Genomic DNA, 25,424 nt, shown 5'->3' with positions numbered 1-25,424 from the left:
TCTAATAAAAATGTTCAGAATATATGATTAAAATTTGAATGAGGTGCTTCAAATAAGTAAGTTGTCAATTTTAGTGGATTGTTTTCCTATGCACATTCACAGTTTGTAAAAGTCACTTACCCAATGTCATATCACAGTTTTAAACACTTTGATAAACTATAAATGATTGCATACATTAAAGATTTGAATTGAAAAAAACATTGAATTTAATATAATTACACTATTTTAAAATACAAATTTAAGCTGAGTCAAAGAAAAAAAATGTGAATAAATGCCTTAGAAAAATGTGATAGTTTCAGAATATTGAGAGTGGATCACTTTTATGGTGACTTACCAGTTGGTTGTTCCAGTACTATCCTCTGGCAAGCTTGTTATGATTTGATGACCTTATGTTTTGTTTAGATCACTTTCTTGTTTAAAATTCCAGCTGTGTATTTCTTTAACTTACTGATTTAAGTGCTTGGTTTATTACTGTGCACTTCTTAGAGGAGCTTAAGAAGAATTGTTTTAGTCTATATATTTTTTGTGTTCTTAAATGTTTCTTTATGGCATTCTTTACTTGTTTTGATCAATTGAATCCCTTTTTAAAGACCCATGGAAGTTAGCCAAGACCAAAATCCTTATGGTTTACATAAAACTATAGAACTTACTTCCAATTTGACTGGTTACATTTTTTATTCATGCAAAGATTACATAGACAAAGTTTTGCTTTATAACAAGACTAACAAATCTATGTGGTTAAGTTTATTATTGGTTGTGTTGTTCACTCACTGTGCTAAAAAAAACAGTTTTTGGTCAAAACTCTCAATGTCATTATCTTGGGCGTGTAATTTTGTAACCACTATTTGAAATGTTTGATTTGTAACACAAATTTTATTGAGTAGGGTCTGTTTAGTTTACCACTGCTGGTGCCTGTTTTTTTAAACATGCAAACTGCCAGACTTCTGCTGCAACACCACCCTGAGCATTTTGACTATACATGTTTTAGCATACCTGATTAATGTAATTGTTCTATCAGGTCATCCCTCTTCTGTAAGTTAAATATGTGGGGTAGCAAATTGAAAAATCAAGTTTGCTATCATAAAATAAATTCTTATTTGAACAGAAACAAGAAACAGATGAGAAAGTAAGTAATATCAATATTTCGCTCTGTCTGAGGCCAAAGCTAACTTCCTTATGTTGCTCAGACACCCCGCTGAAGCTTCTTGTAGCACTTCGTCTGGGGAGCCAATAGTCTTCAGCAAGTACTGTTGGATCATATAAACAATGAAATAATTAATTATGGTTTAATTTCACACGTTGCACAATTACATCAATATACGTACATTACATCTTCACAGTTCAATGGCTTACATTACAGTGCACTCTCTCTCTCTCTCTCTCTCTCTCTCTCTCTCTCTCACACACACACACACACACACACACACACACACACACACACACGCACGCACGCACGCAATAGCCTCATCTTGTAGCCTATTGATTGCTCTCATTATTGTTGAGTATCTTGTGTTGCATTCATTTATTACTACTTTGAATAATTAAATAACAATTCTATTTATATTGGTATATTGTCTAGTTAGTTCTTGTTTAATATAATTTTCTATTTCTATTTTTGTTTTTAAGCTATTTTAATCTATATTATTAATTCATATTCCTCTAAAAATAACAAATACTTAATAAATACAAATAATTATAGTTTTTAGTTTTAGTTTTAAATCACTTGATTAGCCACAAAAATCTATTAGGAATATAAATCTTTAAAACTGTCTACTTTTTAATTAATGAAGAAGCAATTATGTGTTTTTCTGTATCAGGTTACATTGTTAAACCTGCTGACAAGTCATGTTTTCTTGGTAAAGCCATAACTATGTAAAATGTATGATAATAAATTAAATGAAGCTTTGAACAACAAAAACTATTTCATTGAAATAAAGCATATAATTTCAGTGAATCCTTTTTCCATAAGATATTTTTTTAGAAACTTTGTAACTTACTGGGTGAAGGAATAACATCATGTAATGACTGAACTCTCACATTAGATACTGTTTTCTTTGAAGAGTCATAAGAATATTCAAATATATAACTATAATAGTTCATAGCTTACGATGATCAATTAAAAATGTTTTGATGCTTGCTTGGTTTTATAATAAGTGATAGAACTGTGTATCTATCTATAGATACACCAGCCCTATCCCTGATGAATCTTTTGTGCAAGTCCCTGCCAAACAGTCCATTTTTGTATTGCCTTCCTTGAAAATCTTTACAAATATGAAAATTTATTTTTATAACTAAACTGCATTTGATTTTCTCTATCTGCACTCATATTTTGTCAAGATTTGTATTGCCATTTGAAAAATATTATATATTTACAATGTTCTATTTTGTAACTTACACATGAATTGCAAATTTTTAAAGCACTGTTCTTTGTTAATAACAACTTAAATATTGCCGCTTACAATCTCTACTGCTGAAATATTTTAGTTTGGTAGAAATAGCCTGAACATTTTGAATAAAAACAACGGATTGAGTTATGCCTATTATTTAACACATTTATTACATTTTAAACCTTAAGTTTCTCATCTTTCATGGAATAAAAACATTATTTTACAACCTGTACATATTTATACTGTCCAACTCTGGATTTTGAACCCTAAAGTATGTCTTAGTTTTTTCTTTCCTTTTTTTATCCTTCAATCAAAATCTGTATGTATACTAATAGCCAATAAGTATTCTGCACAATTACCAAATTTAACGATTATAGTATAACTAATATAATGTTCAAATTCCAAAGCTTTATTAGCCAAGGATCAGGGTGAGACCATATTTCTGACACAAAAACCTTACAATGAAATAGAAATTCCATGTTTCTCACCAAACTTCATGTTTATTTACTACTTAGATAATTTTATCGACTTCTGTTATGGCTTTGATATAATTTTTACTAAGCTTCTAACATGTCTTTTATTCTTTCTCATTGCAACTATGACGTTTATCCTTTTATCTATATATCCTTCCTTCTCAAGTAATATTTGACATATGAATGCATTCGGATCTATATTATGTAGACATAAGGATCAGCCAGGGATATACATGAAATTACAAAGATAGCAAACTAAGATGATCAATATTTTTTGGCCTTAATCAGAACCTGGAAAACCCCCTTTAAAGATGTTTTGAAGAGAATCCTCTCTCTGCAAGTCATGGCCACGTTACCCAGAACTCACCGGCACTACCCCACTCTGGTGTAGGGTGACACAGTTGAAGGGGTCCTGGCTGAGCTGGCACAGCGCCAGGGCAGTTGTTCGGTGGACCCTGCGTTCCTTGGACATCATGTACCCGACCAGTGGAGTGACGGCTCCCAGGCGGCCCGAACTCATAACAGTTGTTGCTCCAACTACAGCAGTTCGCTATTGCTGAGGCCAGATGTTCTCTAAGTGTATCATCTTCCTGTAGGAGCATTTTCTTGCATTTGTTTTGCCTTCACTGAGTAATTTTTAATGCTAGAACTGTTTTATTTATGTTTGTTGATGATATGACAGGAGATTAGAATATCATCTCTTGTTTTTAAATAAATTGCGTGAGAACTTAAAGTAAATCTAGTAAGCTGAAAAATTGATTTTGAGGATCTGTCCTATCCAAAATACCAACTATTACATTAATCATGAACATCAATGTTATAATTTGTTTTCAATAATGGTCTTAGAAGCACAATGAAAGCTGTAGCCAAATACAAAATTTAAATGTCAAGAAGCAAATCTGTAATTCATATAAAGTAATAGCAGTGAGCATTCAGGTTATATATGATTCTGAACTGTCAAAAATTAACAAAAATTGATATTCTTAAGTAATTTTAATCACAGATTTTTCATTAAAAGTATGATAACTAGATATAATTCTATATTGCATTTCTTATTATATAATTTTCTATTTTTAACACTCAAATATTTTGTTCATTTAAATTACAGTATAATATTTAATAAACATTGTAGTTGAAAAAAAGTCTGCTTTTCCCAAGCACAACAAGAAAAAGAGGTAAATATTTGTGCATTGAAGTAAAAAATAACCATATCTTAGTCTGCACACTCCTAATTCACCTTCCTCACACTTCCACCCTGTCATTTGTATTACAAATATATTTGTAATAACAAACCTCAACCTCAAACCTAAAACTACCTCGAGACATGTCAAAAAAAAAAAAAAAAAAAAAAAAAAAAAAAAAAAAAAAAAAAAAAGCTATGATTAATAAATTAAATGTGTTAAGCCTAAAGATCTCAGTAACTAATTAGACCATAAAGCTACATGAAATGTGCTTGTCATTGCACTTGCAGTTTTGAACAAGTTTTCAGAACCATGAAATCCTAATTTTATGAAGTGGGTTGGAAAGTTTTTTTTTAGATAAGATTTTATTATTTGCTGTTTGGGACCAAGGAAGTATAATCAAGCAAAGTGGATGTATGTACCTGAGTGCATGAGCAGTCCTAAACAACTTTTAAGGGGTCGTGCTCAGAACCTAGTAGATTATGTGCTCAAGGGATAGAGTGAGACTGAGCTATGATGGAGAATCGTGTGTGCTTCCAAAAATGATATAGAAGACTATTCTGTACTACTGGTCACCTAAATTGTTAGTTTAGTGTAAATGTTCTCCTTTATAAGTTTAATGAATCCATCATCTAAAAATAATTGGTTATCAAAATGTGATGGTTGTCTTGGTTATCAAGAGATCATCAACTATTTTCATAATATAGCAGTCAAAGTAAGGCAAATGTGGTTCTTGGTGTCAAGATAAAGTTCTGAGGATTATTAGATAAATAATTTATTAGAATAGTCGTTCTCAGTGTCAGGCATTCTAAGGATACTGAGATAAAAAATTGTTTCAGGAGTGGAATGGAAGCTTTTATGGCCTTGAATGATGTGCCTGAAGGTGGTGGTGGAAGTGTTTAAGGCATTTTGCAATTAAATATGGAGCTGTTAAATTCTTAATCCTACAATTAAAAATGTAAATAATTTGCAGTAGATAGACTGTACGATTAATTAATTTCTTTGAGCTGCATAAATTCAGATAATGTTATTTGTAACATATAATACAGCTTAGCTTGAGGGACTAAACCAAATGTTTCTAGAAGAGAAAATGCCAAATAACAACTGTATCAAGTAATAACTGAGTTGGGTAAACACGATGTGCAGTGTATGTACCCTGCTTTACTGCACATCTACATCAGTTCATACATCAGTACTCTATGTAAACTCATGGCCTGTAAATCTAAGCCAATGATGTCATGTTTCATTTCGAACAGGGTTAGTAGCAACTGTATTCATTCAAAGGTAGAGAAGTGAATTTCTTTCTATATCTAGTAGCATCAGTCCTCCCAAGTATCTGAGAATTCTGATTTATTCTGGTGTATCATGAACAATAACTGGTGTTTGTTATTTTGTATTATTTTAGCAATAACTATGAAACATTGTGCTATTAGGTCATAGTAAATATACGTGAATATTGGCTATACAAATTTTTTACCAAACAGCCTACTACGAGTGGGAGTGTCTGCAGTATCAAAGAAAACTTGTTGTGTTGTGAATCATTCTTCCTCTCCAGATAAAAATAAATCCTTAGATCAGATTTTGAATCAGTTAAAAATATATTCTCAGTTTAATATGTGAACTAAATTTTTAAAAGTACTATAATTTGAATCAAAAGCATTGCATTAAATTTTGAAAAATAACTAGTAATTTTGAATGATTTCCGTTACTGTGTTTAAAAAGACATATAGTTTCACTAGAAAAAAAAGAAATAACTGGATTACTTTTTTAGGATTCTGGTATTCACTTAAGTTTTGTACAGGTGTAAATTTCTTTAATAAAGGCAATTAATTATCATTGACTGTTATTTGTATATGAGAAGTTGACATTTTAGCTTCTCATTTTGTGGAAAATGTTTTAATTCTTTTAAATAGTCTGCAATGAGTTATTTTTCAAACTGCTGTAAGTTTATTACCTCATAGCAACGCTCATGAAATAATGAAAGGTATAAGATATCATCAACTATACACATGTTTCCACTCAGTGTAAAAAGCTAGTTTAAATAGCTATTTTTACGTGCTTAAAATGCTAGTAAGTTACGAATATTGTAATATGAAAAGGAGCTGCTACATACAAAATCACTAGACAAAAAGCTGTATGAACTAGTATTCTAACAGTACTAAACAAAACTTATATTAAAACTTGATTAATATACAGAAAGGTACATTCATAAAAATGCAGTGCTTATAGTCATAATGCATATACGAGTTTACATAAGATTAAGAAACAAAACATTTGAAGTGATATTCTTACGTGGTGTCCGATGAGGCGTATACAATTGAATAAGGTTAGATAATAATTAGAAATGAAGTACTCAACAAACAAAAAATCCTAAAAATATATACATTGAAAAGGTATTGGCAACCTAGAAATATTTTAAACATCAAATTTGAGATAAAAATCAATATTGTGAAATAAAAAATATCAGAAGAAAGCTTGATTGGTATAAACAAAATTTAAAACAAGTGAACTATTAGGATATCTCATTAATATGAATATAATACATACAGCATATGAATACAACTGTTATTGAGATTATTAATTTTAAAGGTTATTTCTCTGCTGTCAAATGTTTAGTGTCCAAACTGACCTTTATGCAAATACTAGATAAGGCTGACAAACTGAACATTATGTACATTCATTATACCAAGTAACTTTAGATGCTTTCTTTCTCTATACCTAATAATTCAACCTGGGGGTAATCAAAAATGTTATTTTCAACTTTGAAAAATGCCCCAAAGTGGCCCATATTAGAGGGTGGTTGTGATTTTGAAAAAAATATAAATACAAACATGTTTTGTCATATATACTTCTAAAGAACATTTTGGCAAAATAAAACTTAATGATCATAAACTGTATTTACAGCGTGTGCCAAATTATTTAAGAAGAGATTTAAAATTAAGTATTGTGTATTCTCACTAATACTAGGGAGAGTAACATTTTTTGATCCTTATTATTATTGACTATGTTTCAGAAAATATTTGGTAAGAATACTTGAAATTCGGTTTTCCAAATTAAAAAATGCTCAAATTTTAGGGATACTCAGCAGCCTAAAACTCAAAAGTTTTAAATAACAAAGTATACGGAATTCAGATCCCATTAATGGCCTCCATTAATTAAATAGGTTTTGTATCTACTCGTATTAAAAATTTTGGTCTATGTCTGACTGTTAAAAAATGCCAGGATTCAAAATGCTAATAAAAAATTCCCATCCCATAAATAATCTTTGTAACAAAACAATACAGCAATTTAGCTATTTATTGTAACAGTAATTTAGTTTTACAATGTGGTTTAATATTGTTGTAGTAGTTTTCATTCTTATTTTTAAGGTAATTCTCATACATAATCCCAATACCCATCTGGAAAGGCACGCTGTACTACTCAATATATAAATCCCTGAAGTCGATTTTGGTTTACATTCGTTGGGCACGGGTGGATTATACGCGTGTATCCAAATGGATACTCTGTCTGTGATCCTAGCGTCTTATGCTTCTTTATGCGACTGACGAAAGACAGACATCTTGAAATGCTATCCATGAGCTTATGTTCCATCTGGGACTTTCTCATTTTCTCCTTTTCTGTACATAAATAAGGGGGAAATGCAAATGGAGCTAATGTTTTCAAATTTAATCAGCTTTATTTTTATGGTGAATCTGTAGAAAATAACAATAAAGATTACAATTTAATACAACTACACTGAGCGTAAGGTGTTGTATTATAAACGATGTGTTCACTCGTCAAATATCCATGTATTGCCTATCGAGACCAACTACAATTAAAATAAACCGATACAATGGAGCGTAAAAGGAATCGAGAGAATTCATCATACAGCATACATTCATACAATCCAGCTATGTATAACCAATATCTACAAGTACATGTGTCAGTTATTGATGTCTGTAACTTTGCTGCCCTTTTGCTAAGTACCAAATTTCCCCCTAGAATTTATGAGTTAAGAGTTTCACAGAGGTTGAAGGTGATCTGTCACTTGCTTCCGTCTTAAGTTTAGCCCTATAAAAAAGATCAAACCTAAAACATTGTTACGCCTTTTTTGTAATATTAGAATTGTGAGAGATGTCCCATTTTAAAGAAAATTGATGCGCATTCAAACAATTTGTATTTGTTTGGTAAATTTTGGTTATTCATAAAAATCTCAAACTTACTTCATACTTCTTTGTTTATATATTGAAAATATATACACTTTACAAGAGTAAAAGTTTGATGCGTGTTAATTATATCTTTAAATAAGATATTAAACACAAATCTATGACCAACAATAAAGGCATAAAAGTGTTTGATGTTTAGTTATGTTGAATGTCAAAATATCTGTATTAGACGATGCCAATAGTTTTCCAATCACCTTAGACATAGCATGCGTGCATGAAGCGAGAGTGAAAGAGGTTATAGAAGCGAGAAGGATGCTGAAAGTTCTTCACCTCACTATCGCTGTCCGAGGACTTGTTTGTGTTCTTGCTATCTTCTCTGGGTTCGCACTGTTGGCGCACGGAAAGCTTGACAGAAAGCAGCTAGCTGTAGTGTGCTAGACACTAGTGCATTCTAGTGGTGGACAACTAATACATTCTATTTATCAGAATGATTTATCACCAGATTAATACGATTAATTTAACATGTGACTCTCAGAAATTAGGTATTCTTTAGAGAATATCATAATTAAATATTTGCACTGTATTGACAAAGCCCATCGTATCAGTTCTGAGGCTGATTCTTATTACTTAGATGAAATAAATACCATTTAATTAGGAAGAAATCACACAAAATTAAGAATTCCCAATTTCGAGAGCTGCTTTCTTCAATATATACATGGTAGTTTGAGAATAAATTTATTTAAAAATTAAAATATTTATTTTTAAAAGTTGGCAACATATCATTATACTTCTCTGGGGTTGAAAATTATAAGTGTTGTAAATATTTGTCCTGAAATAAAGCACAATAACACATTTGACAAGTAAGCAATGCAAGAAGGTATGTTATATTTTTAGTAATACAAATCTGAAGTGATCTTTAATAATTAACAACTCAACGTTTGAAAGAAACTAATAAAGAATTGTGAAGCACAAACTAACACATTTTAAAGATTTAGGAACACTTAAATTCTGAATAAAATCAACTTTGCAATCATAGTTCTTGTAAAAGTAATGGCTGATTAACAGCAGTTATACTGTAATCCTCCTTAATTATTAATTAATTAAGAAATTACCAGTAATCAGTACTGTCCCATTTAATTTTGATATTGAGACTGTCAAGTTAATTATTAAAATTAACATTTAATTTAGTGGCTGATGATTTATTCAACAGTTTGTACTGCATTCAGTTTTTTATTATTTCTAATCTTCTATCAATGCAGGGTGTTTCTACAGACACATACTTTTGTTTTTCTGGTGCGATGAAAATGTCATAGAAGAAATCCACCAGTCTAAAATGACCGTGTAATTCCATAAATTGGTTACAAATGCATTTTTGAACATTCACTCAGGCGACTCTACAAAACCAAAATATTCTATTACAGACAGAGAAAGAAGAATACACTGGCATTTTATTATTAAATATTACTCACTAAGTTTCAAAAGAATAAGTAAAATCAGTAATAATACTAAATATTTTACAATCAGAATGTTGCTATCACTGTTGTCTATTAGATCTGCATGATTTATAGAAACTATAACGATTAGATCAATAAGAAGAATCGTCGGTTTAATTTATAAGAAAAAGAATAGGAATTGAGAATTGTAGTGGGGTTAAATATAGTTCTTGTGGTGGTATGTAATTCGGGTAAAACTCACAGTGAGGACCAGCCTGGCCAACATTGGCACCACACCATGGTCCGTGATGACTGCAAGGTTCTCACGGTCTTTGGCGACATTAGCGAGAGCAGCACAAACACAGGCTAACACTCGCACGTCTTCCGACTGCAAGAGGTTCACGATCAATTCCAGCCCTCCCACAAAACTCCGTACAATCTCTCCAGAATCCTAGAACATAGAGTTAGCATGAGCACACCATGGTCCGTGATGACGGCAAGGTTCTCACGGTCTTTACTCACACAAACACAGGCCAATACTCACAATCAATTTCAGCCATCCTACACATTTAAAAAGAATTTTAGCACAGTTTGATGGATATATTTTATTATAAACCAATCGAAAATAAACCAATTTTAACACAATTTGTTTCTTTACCAATATTAAAATGACCTGGCAGCATATGAGTGTTTCCGTGAATTACAAATAATGTTCACATATCAGAACTATAGAACACTATATCAGAATGAAGGAGTGGTCTAAAGGTCATTGGACGCTGAGTTATACCGAAGGCTGGTCTGTGACAAAGTATGTGGCAAGACCCATATTAAGGTTTGAAAGGTTTGATGAAAGCCAACCAAAATTCAATGAAGTTGGCAAGTTCTATGTATTACCATATAAATGTACGGAACTAAAACCATAAGTTTTTAATATATCGTGACTAACTATATAATACATAAAAGGACATATTCATCTATTGTTAACCAACAATTAAATAAAAAAACAAATCCAAAATGGTTTTTTAAAATTATAAAATTTTATACTAGCTTGAATTTGTTTTGCTTAATACTATCCCATTTGTGAGCAGTGATTTGAAACTAGTACAATATAGTAATTGAATTTACTAACCTTAGCATGCTCTATACAGGGGACTAGGGCCCAGGCAGCATTAGCTTGGACCTTGGGCGAAGGGTTTTTCAAAAGTGACCAGAACAGTCGGATAGCGTCCATCTTTTCCATCTCAGACAAACAGTCAGCCTGGTGGGCGCATTCTCCCAGACACTTTGCAACATTTTCTAGCAGCGCCTGAGGAATGTAGAGGCAGACTTTGAGATTAGGATCAGAGTTGCTCTCTCATTACAAATGTTCTAGGCTGTGGAGGATGTGAAGAAATTATGAAAATAACAAACTGTAAAACATATAGAAATAAGTTAGTTCTCTGGATTTTCAAGACCCGAGAATAAATGAATTGGAAGTGGAAGTAAAAATAACCAACAAATACATGGAATTTATATAGTATAAACTGATGTTTTGTGCTGAAAATTTAAAGTTTATAGTAAATATTACACTAAGAAAATTATCAAAATAGCTATAATAACAATTATGAAGTGAAGAAAGTAAATCCTTTTACTAAATGAATGCTCCAGATACATTATAGACTGAACGAATACGGATGTCTCATTGCATTGGGAAACTTTGTTATACCTGATTGGCCAAGTTGAGAAGCATAACAAGCGGTTGGATTCCACCTGCCAGGCGTATGGCTTCTCTATTATGCCCCAGTTTAGCGCACTGTGCCAGAGCACCAACTATGTTGGTCAACACCTGCAACAGCATTGATTGTTGTACAGTTGAAATATGTATCAAAGATGTTCTGATGTCCGATTGAATAATTGTTTTTTCATTAGTGAATCTCTATTGTATGCATTATATTAGAATTAACTGACAAGCATACTAACCTCCTCATCCTCATCAGAGAGCAGGCCCACCAGAATGTTGACGGTGTTGAGATCATCGAGTCTTCTCACGTTCTCGATGCTGATGGCGCACTTCCAGATGGCCCCGGTGGCAGCGGCCAGTAGTGGCTTGTTGAGATGCACGTCTTCGTCCTTGATGATGGCAACCAAGGGGTCCAAACCTCCGTGTTGACGCACCATGTCACGCGTCACGCTGTCTTCCGCGCACTGTGCAAGCGTGCATGGTGAAGCGATTAAGGAACAGGAGAATTTAAGAAGAGCCTAGGTTCTACCACTACGGTGAGAAGAGAAAAACACCTTAAATATGGCAGACGCGCAGTGTTTCTTGAGCTCGATGTTAGGGCTGGACAGGTACCTCACCATGTCTCCGATCATCCCTTCTGCCTGGATGGCCAACTGGTACTTACTCTGAAACAGGATAATTAGTTTATATTTTAGATAATAATATTGACAGTTGATTTGTCCTAGTACTTAATTAGTGTCTTACCATACTTGTTGGAATCACTAGACGTTATGGAGGATCACTAAAATCGAACTCAAATAAATTTACTTTTAAGATATTTCCAAAAGGTCTACATAATTATAAAAGATATGAACATTGACAGCACGTGCACCAATGTCTGTGTGTGCTGTCCAGTTCCAACGTAGACTGGTACAAACCAATACAAACCACATGAATAATAAAATAAGACATGGTGTATATAAATAAAAAACAAATGAAGTACAAAATAAAAACTTAACAGTTTATACATAAATTAAAAAATAAAATTTTATTTTAAAACAACACTACAAAAATGAACTTAATTTCTTTTTTTAAATTTTATAATATGTATTAAGTATTAGAACGAATTAAAATAAAACATAGTGAGAAATATATTATGTCAATGGACAAACCAAAAATAAATTATCGCACAGATTAAGCTACATGGGTGTTAGTAATGAGTGGAAGTTGATAACTGTATCGGTAATGTTAGTTATCGCAACGAATTATTTGTATGCATTGGTAGCGGTAAGTGGAGTGAGGAGGAACTCAGCACCTTCCGGACTGGTCATACGGTCAGGCAGTGACCAGCCACTTGAAGCCCTGACAGGCTCGCCCTGCAGGTCCCTTATCACTGAGGGCAGGAGTCTGTATAGTATGCGACCTAGTAAGCGTTAGTAAGGTTGATGAAAGGGACCTGCAAGCCCACACTCACAGCGTTTCTTGTAGGGTAACTGTAAACAAAAGGGGTGAGAACAGCATCTTTATGAGAGTATGTATAGACGAGAACAGTCTTAATAAATAATTGCCTGATTACAGAAATATCAGTTTCTATGAACAACAGAGTAAATGAATAACGTCTTTATTTATTAAGAGCTAGTTATTTATACAACTAGAGTTATCAACTATATGAGTTATCAACTCGTAGGTACAGATTGTTGACAATCTGTTAATCTGAGATATTTTTATTGCAAGATAAGATTAAATTGGAAATGGTTGTTCATCCATTGACTTTCAAAAGAGTAAAAAGCAAGATTAAGCTTGTCTCTTACCTTAAGTTACGCAGTCCAGTTGCATGTTTGGCTTGACCCTTTATGTTTAATTTAATATAGTTATCTTGTACATGAAATGAAATTATTTTGATTGTGAATTGGTCTTTTGACCGTTGGAAGGAAATAAATAAATAAAAGATTGAAATTAAAAAATATATGTTCGTGATAAAATTAAAATGAAGGTGATGGAATTAGTTTTTTAAATTACGCTAATATTTCAGATCGCATAAAGATTTTCTTTTTGAACCAATTATTTGTTTAAAGTAAATATCCGTGCGTTGTCTAGAAAAGTGAAAACATCTTTATATATTATGGTAGTTGACCTGAGAGGCACATTGCTGGATCGTGCCAACGGTGAAGACCACGATCTCCTCATGGACAGACTGCAGCAGACGGGCTAACAACTTGATACAGCCGGTACGCCTCATAGCCTCCTTGTTCTTGTTGGACTGCGACAGACTCCAGATAGCCTTTGCACTCCCGTGAACGACATCTATCCGCTTCCGATCATCCTGCTCCAACTGGGATATTGGTGTCAGCAACAGTGAAGGCTTCACGTCCAACAAGTCTACCTGGCAGGTAGGAAGCATATTACAGTTTCCAGAACAAATCCCCATTTAGTAGATTTCAACTTAAAGCTTGGCTCTGTTTCTAAGAAGAGGGCAAAGAAAGATGCTATTAGAGGTGAAATTCTGTGAAACACTGTCCCTACAAGACTTTTCGTTTGTCTGATTTTGTGCTTTTCAACCAACAATGATATGATTATAATGTCTCTACCAATATAAAAAAGGTGGACCGGAAATATCAGTAACTGTATGGTAGGCTAGTTTATAAGTATACATTATATATTATATGATGAACTAAAGTTAATACGATTCAGAGTTTTAACAGATTTTGGCATGGGTTTATTAAAATGTTTACATGTTTACATAATCCCTTTTATAGTTTTGTAATGATCCAGAAATGGGTCCTTTATACAATAGAATAAATAATAATTTTATAATCCTTTATAACTGTTACCATCTGTTTTATTGCTACCAAATTTATCGCTATTATGATCACATGATCACATTTAGACCTATAAATGTCAGAGGAAAATTTGAAAAGGTACACAACTCAGAAACTAAATTGACAGAATCAAACATTACACAGTAAAAGTTAGTCTTCTGTTGATTCTGATGATCTTGAGGGTGGCTTTAGATTCGTTGACAACTAGAAGATATTTATGGACCCATAAATGACTTCTGAGAATCACAAAAGAAGAAGAATGCAGCTTTAAGTTAATCATACCCAAGTGCTTCTACATGTGCTACACCTAATATTCCTACTATTACTCTTAAACCGTATTCCCCTGAAGAGACACTAACTTCATACCCCGTTTCGAAGTGTTCATATGTCTCAGAGGTAATACAGACCAAAATTAAAAGTTGATCTCTACTTCAGGCACTGACACCTAAAATTCACGAACAAATGTATAATGTATGTATATTTGACAGTTCTGTATGCAAAACCTATAGCGAAATAATTGAAATACTGACAGTTTATATTGATCATAAATTAATCATATGAGCTAGAAAACATATAAACTCAGTAAAATAAGGCAAAATAAGGATGCAACCTCGGAATGAAAGATAATAAGCGCTAAAAAATTTGCATACGTCTTATTTTGATGGTATAAAAACTTACCTCAAAAGTCTCATATAATCACGTGTAACGCGTCTTTAGATATTTAAGGTCAAAGTTCATGAAAATCAGTTTTTTGCAAATATCTCGTTTACCTTACGCTAAAATGACTTTGAAGGTGGTTAGAGAAATTGTAGAACGGAAAATTCTCTTCAACTTTTGTCTGAAGTAATTTTATGTACGTTCAACCCTTTTTGAGATACAGCGCATAGAGTACGGATGACCGCTTACCTGTATATACGGCATACGGTAATGCGAGGTCAGCCAGTAGAATACAATAAATAAATGAGTTATATTGTTATTTATTCACTACCTATTATTATTATTATTACTTAATACTATTATTATTTTTAACATTATTATCATTATTATTAAAAATATTTATTATTTAATATACTGATACGAAACCACTACAACATATAGCCTATCATCGATGGTGTTTTGTCTTGCATCGCGTTGTATGGAATAAAGATGATACTACCTATGATATTTTGAATAAATACGTCAAATATTTACAAACACATTATGGGTCAAGTATCGTTGTTGTATTTGATGGTTACTCAGACTACACTAAAAACATTAAAGCAATGGAACAATTAAGAAAAAACTGCTGGTGTTTCAAAATCTTACGAACTCAGCTTTGATGAAAACAATGGAGGTGCCAATCAGCTAAGAAAAAGTTTTATCGAATATATCTAATAAGAAATATTTATAGACATGCTTATCAACAAATTAAAAAACTGTTAATATCACTACAAAACAAGCCAGAGATGATGCTGATGTTCTCATTGAAGAAACAGCTATTGTAGACGCTGGAGTCTGAACTTAAAAAAACTTCTGTCATTGTAGGCGAAGATACTGAATTTGCTAGTTATCTTGATAGGACGTGCGTGATAGAACGAAAAGTTTTTGATAAATACCCTCATTCTAAGAAACACATATTATTTTTACACGCATTTAGTGGATGTGATACGACTTCTGCGCTTTATAAAAAAGGTAAAATATCGTTTATTAAAATGTTCGAAAAAACATCACGATTTAAATCAATCAGCTGAACTATTTAAACAAAAAAAACTGCTCTGTACAAGAATGATTTGAAAATGGAGTACGTATTTTCTTAGCAACGTATAATGCTCTCCGGAAATCAGAAGACGATATAGACTCTTTTCGATACACCCAGTTCATCAAATCAACAAGACTCAAACAAAACAGTGCAGTTATCAAGTCTTCCTCCTTTAAGTACAGCAGCTCGTCAGCATATCCTTCGTGTCTATTATCAAACCCAAATGCCAGGAATTCGGCTGGGTACTACAAAATGAACTCCTGGAACCAATAAACAACATTATTACCACCAGCACCAGATGAACTGCTGAATACAATATTTTGCAATTGCAAGAAAGGTTTGTGGTTCTAATTGCGGATGCAGGAAATCAGGATTGTGATGCACTTTAATTTGTGGGCAGTGTAATGGACAATCATGCCTCAACGATTCATCAACTTCAGATGGTTTTCAATGAAGAAAGTGAATATGCACCTGATATTCTTGAATCTTTCTATTCTGATAATTTAGTAAAACGAGAATGATGATAATGAATCCGATATTGAACAGCCAGAGGAAGAAGAAGAAGAAGAAGACGATGAACAAGAAGAAAATTAAAAAAACAAAAATATTAATCATTAATCATGAAAAACTAAATTTTATATTTTTAATTTTAATAAATTGATTATTTGGATCAATACATAAATATATAATTAAACTTCATTTGAAATATTTCTTTTAATATTGTATGTTTGGTAAAAATAAAATATGTATTATTCAGAGAATACATCATTCATAATTAATATCTATAAATATGGTATATTACATTAACATTAATATATATTAATAATAATGATAATAATGCTAAAAATAATGATAATTAATGTTAAAAATAATAATAGTATTAAAGTAATAATAATAATAATAATAGGTAGTGAATAAATAGCAATATAACTCATTTATTTATTGTATTCTACTGGCTGACCTCGCATTACCGTATGCCGTATATACAGGTTAAGCGGTCCCGTACTCTATGCGCTGTATCTCAAAAAGGGTTGAACGTACATAAAATTACTTCAGACAAAAGTTGAAGAGAATTTTCCGTTCTACACAATTTCTCTAACCACCTTCAAAGTCATTTAGCGTAAGGTAAACGAGATATTTGCAAAAAAAACTGATTTTCATGAACTTTGACCTTAAATATCTAAAGACGCGTACACGTGATTATATGAGACTTTTGAGGTAAGTTTTTATAACCATCAAAATAAAGACGTATGCAAATTTTTAGCTTATTATCTTTCATTCCGAGGTTGCATCCTTATTTTTACCGGACTAATAGTTTTATTAGACGCACACAACACCCCAATGGATCTGTTCAAGATATATACAACAATCCTCAAGAAACTTATAATACATTGTGAATTTAATTTTAGTAAATGTAATAAACCTGTATTAATTCTGTTACGCAAGCAGTTTATCAGAAGACTTAATGACACTTGTATTCGCATCAAGTTGCTGTAGGAACAACAAGTTTGGCCTTTTAAAGATGTTGGAGAACAAGCAGCTACAATTTGACTTTCGAAAGGTGAGAACGCTGTTATTACGCTCTATTGAGCGTATAACTGAAATTCGCTTAGTATTTAATTCGACTAAGAACAACGAACGGATTCAAGTTACTGCTAAATTTAATCCCAAAAGATGACAATAATTACTGATCTTTCAAAATCTCAAGAACAAGTGTTATATGTGTGTGGATAACTCTCATAGAGCACATCAGTGCAAGTTCAAAGCTTCTACCTGCAATGTATGCCATAAAGTAGGTCACTTATCTCGTGTATGTCTACAAAAATCAAAGTAGGAAGCAAAACAAACAGAGGAACTGGCATACGTTACTCAGAACAAAGAACTTTGCGGTGTTCATTTATCGTAATCTCCAAAGAATGATAAATGAATGATCCCTAGAAATGGAAGTAGACACAGGAACAGCGCTCAGAAACATTCCCAACTTTCAAATTATAAGACGCTATTCAGAAAAGATGTGTAACTTCGCACCTACACTGGTGAACTCATTCGGCCAAGAGGAGTTACTTTCGTGGACGTTTCATTCAAGGATAAACACGGCTTAGTTTAGAAGGGGTACAATGCTTCTTTGACGACATTATTGTACAAGGAGGAACAACATAATAACTCTTACAACAACCAGGGCCCGATTAACCAGTAGGCTAAGTAGGCTGCAGCCTAGGCGCGAGACCGGTGACGATTTTAGGGGGGCGCTTCGGAGTTCAAGATGAAGTGCTTTTTATATGTAGTAAATAAAATGGTATGGTCTAAAACTTCACTATACATTTTTGTACATTATTTACACATCCACCTAGACCTTAGATTTACTCCATTTACTTAAAAATAACTATTAAGTAGAAAAAGAAATTAATTAATAGCGATTAGTGACAACGCATAGTAATTATCGTAACGGTAGGGAAACTAAAAGGGAAATTTTGCTTCGCGCGAAGGGCGCCGCCGGCCGCCGCCCTTCGCCGTTTGCAACACTGACGCTCTCTGACAGATAGAGACAGAGTGTAGCTGCAGCTGCAGTCAGTCGTCTCCTCGTCTGCACTGTTTGTTTTAGGCCTATGGCCTATGAATTATTTGGACTTTTCGTTGTGATTAATTGGTGTCATTGCTCGTTATTATAAACACTGCCATTTATTCGTAAGTCGAGTAGAGTGTTTGATACTGAAATATTAGAAGAAGCAGTGGTTTGCTTGTTTTACATATGTAGGCTACATTATGAGTAAAAAACCAAGTGGTTCCGAATACCGTAAACGGGCCCGGGAGCGTAACGAACGGGAAAGTGCTCTTCTAAATAAAATTCATAGACTAGACGATTTTTTCAATAAACCCGAAACTCCCAGTTGTTCTGCTGAGACATTGCCGGTCGTCACGGGAACTGAACGAAACGTTGTGGAGTGAGGACAGCGGTGTTATAGTGGAAGTGGAAGTGATTCAGCAGCCTGCCAGTGCCACTGCTACCGATGTCTCAGACACCACAACGGAAATTGCACCTGTTACACGTCCCCTTCACCCACCATCAACCGAGCAAATAGCAGATTTGGGACATCAGTTGCAACGATTGTGTACCAGCAAATAAAGAGGTAACCGATTCAAAAAAATCTTGATGATCCCGCTTTATGCCTGGTAAATGAGGCATTGCGTGAATACTTTGCAGTGCACAGCATCAATCAAAATGATCAGTGGGGATTTTTCCCAATCAAAGCGGCAGTATTCTGACCAAAACCGTTATTTGAACAAAGCTTGTTTTTTCAAAAAACTTGTAAATGGAGAGATTGTAAAAAGAACTCATTTAGTTTATTCCAAATCAACTGGCTATGTATACTGTGCTCCTTGTAAGCTCTATGGGGGGACGACTGCCTTAGCTACATGCGGCTTTAATGATTGGAAAAATTCACACAAAAATTCAAGAACATGATAATAGTCTAGAGCACAGAGAATGTGTGAACAAATATTTGACCCGGATGAATGCACCTCAGAGAATTGATGCAAAAACTACTTGAGCAGCATCAAGTAGAAGTGAAGTATTGTCAAGAGTTGTTGAAGTAGTTAAGTATTTAACTTCTCGAGGGCTTCCGTTTTATGGTGAAAATGAAATTTTTGGGGTCAACCAGTAATGGTAATTTCCTTGGCTGTATCGAGCTTTTGTGCAAGTTTGATCCTTTCATGGCTGACCATGTTGCTCGTTTCGGAAATAAAGGTAAAGGAGTGCCCTCATACTTATCTTCCACGATCGTTAACGAGTTTATTACTCTGTTAGCTGACAATGTTAAATCCAAAATCGCGTCAGATATCAAGAAATTCTAAGTATTTTTCGATTATTGTCGACTCTACTCCAGATGTTTCCAATGTGGATCAATTGACTTTTGTCATTCGTTTTGTAGCACCTGACGGGTCACCTAATGAGCGGTTCATAACGTTCATCCCAAATTGTGGCCATAAAGGGGAAGATATGGAGAAGGCTGTGATAAATACTCTTGAAAGTTTGAACAAATATCAGTGACTGTAGAGGTCAGAGTTACGACAATGCAAGTAACATGTCTGGGTGTTACAAGGGGCTTCAAAATCGAATCAAAGAGCAAAATCCTCTTGCTCACTACGTTCCTTGCGCAGCTCATTCGTTACAGCTAGTAGGTTCGACCGCTGCAGAAAGTAGTAGTAGTTCTGTTGAATATTTTGCCCTGGCACAGCAAATGTACAACTTTTTCCATTCATCTACACACAGATGGGAAATTCTCTTGTCGCAATATGACAAAGAATGTTTGACAGTCAAGACCCTTTCGAAAACTCGCTGGAGTGCAAGAGCAGATGCAGTAAAGCATGCACAAGTCATATAAACAAATAATCGCAGCGTTACAAGACATCACTTCAAACGAAGAAAAATAAAAAAGACGTACGACTTGAAGCCAAACAACTGATAGAGAAGCTCCAGTCTTTGGAAATGACCATGATGATTTGTTTTTGGAATAAAGTACTCATGAGTTTCATGGACATCAGTGTAAGACTTCAATCTGAAGATGGAGACTTAGATCAGACAGCACTTTCGTACGAGCTCCTAGAGTATTTTCTAAGTTCATTAAGTAAGAAATGAGGAACAATTTTTTCTAACTTTGAAAGTGAGGCAAAGCTTATGTGCAATTCTCAAGAGTACAAACAAGACAATTACAAGGAAAAGAGAAACCAAAAATCCCTTTTGGAGAAAGGCAAAGAGGGGCACACTGAGTTTGATGGGCGGAAATCATTCCTGATAAATTGTTACTACAAAGCAATTGATACACTCCTAGGGCAACTAACAAGGAGAAAATCAATTTATGTCACACTACGAGACTCCTTCAACTTTTTATGGAATTTGAATAAAAATTGAGAGTTCAATCTTGAAGGAAAAGGCAAACAAAGCTAATGAATGAATATTCAACAGACCTAGATGATTCATTTCCAGATGAGTGTTTGTATCTTCAAAAATTTTTAAAAGATGATAATACATTCTATGAAGAGGAAAAATGTATTGTCAGACCGAATGGAGGAAAAAGAAGAAAGTCAAACCGACCGGGACTAAAGCCTACAGGCTATTGAAACATGTAAAAACCCTAAAAACTTGAATCTCTTTTTCCGAACGTGGAAGTGGCATTGCGAATCTTCTTGAGCATGGCGGTGTCTAATTGCAGCGGAGAAAGATCCTTTTCTGCTCTTACTCGAGTCAAGAATTATTTGAGGTCGACTCTACGGCAAGAAAAACTCCAGGCACTCGCTCTCTTATTTATAGAAAGTGACTATGTACAGCTCGTTCCGTTTGATGACTTGATCGATGCGTTTGCCTCATCAAAAGCACGGAAGAAAGACTTTGTTTTAATCAGGGAATATATCGTAATGAGAAAATAAAAAGTTCTTTTGTTAACAGTAGGCCTAATAATTTTATAGTTCTAGCTCATTGTTTGTTATTGTGATTTAAATGTTCAAGTCCACCAAGTTGTTATACCAAAGTCTAATGTCATTTCTATGTAACATAATGTACTTGAATAAACCAGAGAAAGTTGATGACCAATTTGACTATGTTCATTGATTTATTATAAATCCTTTTCAGTGATTTACAGTTAAAACGCTAATTAAACAGGCTATACGTAGCTACTAAGCTTTCTTATTAAAAATGGACAACAATAAAATCTCCATTATTATGGCAGCATTTATACTGAAGTAAGAGATAAAATTCACATAATTTTAACAGCCTTAAAATTACAGTATGCATTTTAATTTATTTTGAAAAAAATAAGCCTACAGATTTTTTGAAAGTAACATTACAAAGTGCTGAACTTTGAATTTTGTGACTATTTAATGATAGTAATCTACAAAAAATGTATTAAGATTTAAAAACTCATGTAAGGTTTGGCTGTAGCTAGGACACATTTTTGTATGTCCTACAAAACCAGTGGTAAATAAGAACCCTTGATTCTCTTTAAAGAAATGTTACCTACAAGTCTACAACAATAAACCATATTCCATTTTAAAGATACAAATAAATGCTCAGCAGTAAGCATCCTTTCTCTTTGCAAGTTTGCACTTTCTATAATTTTGCTGTTTTTGTTCGTTTGTTTGTGTGTTTTTAGGAAATGACAGCAAACAGCATAGTTCTTTTAACCGTTGAATTTGAACATATTACATAGCAGTTTATACATACATGTATCATTTAGACCTAGACCTTTGAACAATAATTAAAGTTTATAGTTAGTTGCTGAATGTTGTTCTTTTCCTAAAGTTTAATACTCTAAATGGTCTCTCTCTGTAATGGTCTTTAAATTTAAGTAAGTTGAAATTTTATTACAAAAATATAATATGGCCGCTATACAGCAGAACACTTTTTATTATTGAAAATTGACAGAGGGAAGCCGGCCGGAAACCGTTGGGGGGGGGGGGGCGAAGTACAAGATAGCCTACGGGCGCCAAAAACCTTAATCGGGCCCTGACAACAACTTAAAATTGTATTTGAAAGGCTTAAACTCAAAAATGCCAAACTAAACCAATATAAGTGTAACTTCTTTAAGTCTAAGGTCATGTACTTCATGAACTGTATATAGCGCATATTGGCCAAACAAGGATGAAGTCTTTAGCGTGGAGTTATTGTTCATGGAAAAATACGGAAAAGCATTTTGAGGATATGGTAACTTCTTGTAGACAATGTGTGGAAACTAAGAATGTGCCACCAGAAATTGTTCATCCATGGGAACAGCCTTCAAGCCCTTAGGAAAGAATACATGTTGATGGAGTGTCAACCCATACAATAACAACCACGTGGACAGTAAATAAACTAATGAAACTATTTTCTACATTCGGTTTCTCCATGTGTTAGTTTCGAACAATGGTACGCAATTAGATACTCAATAATTTAAGGAAGTTGTAAATGCTTGTGGAAACAATGAATTATTTATTCAGTTCAGCATGTCTCGTAAAATTGTGCCACACATCGTACTTAATACTAAATATTCAAAGGAAAACCCTCAGTTAATTCAGAACCAGATCTTCCTATGAATTAGAATAACAAATATTTTCAGTTCAGTAAATCAAGAGGTTAACTCACAAGTTTAGGAAGTCCAGAGCACTTTCGCACAATCTTTCTCGCTTTTCGTATCTTGGCAACATTTGATATTGTAAAAGCCGCAAGCCCTTGTAGATCCCTGTAAAGAATAAAAGATTAGATATGAGATGCCAATATTTTATTCTTTTTTATCATTAAAGATTTTTAAGAGTATATACCAACGAAAACACAACTTTTTTAGATTTTTACAGTTAGCAGCATGATAAAAAAACGAACCTTGCAGGATCACTGAGGAGATTGACTAGAAGTGGCACCGCTCCCAAATCTGTGATATGTTTGCGAATGTCAAGATTACTGGAGATTTCACTGAGCACCGACAAAGCACCCATCTACAAAATTTGATGAAATTGACGATTTAAAATTTTGTGTGTGAAATTATAAAACAGATTTAAAATTATGATAACAGAATCAAATTTATTCTCTAATTGATAAAGTTTAAGTAATCTCGAAAAGTAAACTAGAAAATATATAAGTAATTCGTTACAAAACTTCGCAGAGCAAATTTTGATAATCTCTCTTCAGTTCCGTATTCTTTCGCAAGCCATGAGTAATTATAAACTAGTAGAAAACATCCAACCGATATTGCAAAATCTCTGAATTGAATTTAGAAAAGTTATTAATTTTTACCTATCAGTTCCAGTTATGTTTTAACGATTTTTTATAAGCAGTGAATCCTTCAGGTAAATACCCAAACCAAGTTAATATACTATTTGGTTTATTAAAGAGGTTTAAAAGAAAAACCACTTAGTTACGATAGATTGAAGGTTGTACCATTAAATACATGTTCCCTTAAGGCATAATGAAGCCAACATTTAAATTGAGAATATAAAAATTGATAATTAAAAATAAATAATCGGGGGAAGTAAACTAGAGGTGCCAAGTTCTGAGGGTAATTAACATTACTTAATTTGGGTTTATTGGGAAACAACTTCTTGTGAATTTTTAAAAATTGCAAGAAGACTGTAGGAATGAGTCAAATAATACCTTAGAAATAAATAAACAAGATGAATATACCGCATATAAAACCCCCAATAAGTTAAACATCTTGATCTGCAAAAGTTACCACAAGATTAAGTTTTACATCTGTAACCAATCCAGGAAAGTACTGCTATAAAACTTGAGGAAAGAAAGTACGAAGCTGACCTTACATTTGAAGTCGTCTGTTTCCAAAAGATTGATGAGAACTTCGAGACCTCCGATGTCTCTGATGGCCATCTGGTTGATCTCCGTGGTGAGGTCATGATCTTTGAGACAAGCCAGGGCAACTATCGTGGCAGTCTGGTTCCCAGCCTGGACCGGGAACGAATATATAAGCTTATAATAATTTCTGAGGGTAGAAAAAAGCAGCAAAAGTGACAAACCATTAGAGTGAACTGAAAGAGCTTTAAAAGGAAATGAAAACAGGTAGAAAACGAGAAGCCTTAAATACATATAAAATATACAATACAAAATTCTCCTTGTAATTATTGCAAACTACCCTGATATATAATTAACTGTGATTTAATCATAATTAATTGTTTTTAAATCTACAAATGGTTTATTATCATTTCACATATCATGTATGTCTCACGTTGTTGTAACTACTACGACCAATATTACCTTCATATACTTAACGAGCTTCTGTATGTGCCAGTACTCAGAGGGCAGGTCCGAACTCTTGCTCTCCTGCCAGACTCCAGCTGTGTCCTCTTCCTCAGAGGTGCCCTCGTACACGGAGCTGTCACTGGCGTCATCGGGCTCATGAACAACCACGATACGGGGTCCTCCGACCGTGTCCTCGCGGGCGCTCATCTGTCAGCCTACAGTAAGAGTATGAGTGTTTTCGATTAATTAAGTCAATTACTGCATCTAGCAGGCTGTAGATAATACGCGTATTTTAGATACACTCAGTTTAACAAGTAATGTTTCAAGAGAGTTTGAAAGTAGCTTATAGTAAACTCATTATCATTGGAATCAAGGTTCTACTATTGTAATGTCTTCATTAGCTTCTCAACAACATCTCAATTTACAGGATTCTTCATCTTAAAACTTTGGAAAATATATTCAAATGCACCCCATTCTCAAATTAGCAGTCCTTGTCTGCAAGGGATCAGTGGTTATCTGACAACCGATACTGGACGACATTGATGGGCTGCCGATGAATGCTCCCCTATTTCCAAAAAGACAGCCCACCCGGCCAGTTTAGAAATATTTCAGCTATTGATCCAATGAGCAATTGTCAGGGAGTTCTAATTCCATAGGCTACTTTTTAGAATTAAACCTCATAAATTAATTAATAGCCAAGAAGTTTCATTAAAATTATCCCAAGGAGACAATAAGAATACCATATCTATAACATGAATTCTAATAATCTACCATTACTGGACTTGGGTTGCTGAAGATCGATTACCATGTAATTCGCCGGACACTTTTGTGCG

General features: G+C 33.6%; 1 protein-coding gene across 1 annotated transcript; it reads right to left on the bottom strand.

Moving 5' to 3' along the window:
- Positions 1–1,071: 1,071 nt before the first annotated feature.
- Positions 1,072–24,802, bottom strand: LOC124372523 (armadillo repeat-containing protein gudu-like). The gene is given in 13 exon segments (XM_046830925.1): positions 1,072–1,247; positions 3,228–3,371; positions 3,373–3,450; positions 9,882–10,070; positions 10,749–10,925; positions 11,325–11,444; positions 11,579–11,803; positions 11,894–12,004; positions 13,453–13,701; positions 22,990–23,086; positions 23,224–23,336; positions 24,151–24,297; positions 24,607–24,802. Coding segments are annotated over 13 exon segments (1,953 nt in total). The 5' UTR covers positions 24,799–24,802; the 3' UTR covers positions 1,072–1,136.
- Between the last annotated feature and the right edge of the window lie 622 nt (positions 24,803–25,424).

The sequence above is a fragment of the Homalodisca vitripennis genome, chromosome 1 (assembly GCF_021130785.1).
Source record: "Homalodisca vitripennis isolate AUS2020 chromosome 1, UT_GWSS_2.1, whole genome shotgun sequence".
Lineage (NCBI taxonomy): Eukaryota > Metazoa > Arthropoda > Insecta > Hemiptera > Cicadellidae > Homalodisca > Homalodisca vitripennis.
This window is presented reverse-complemented; position numbering and strand designations above follow the sequence as displayed.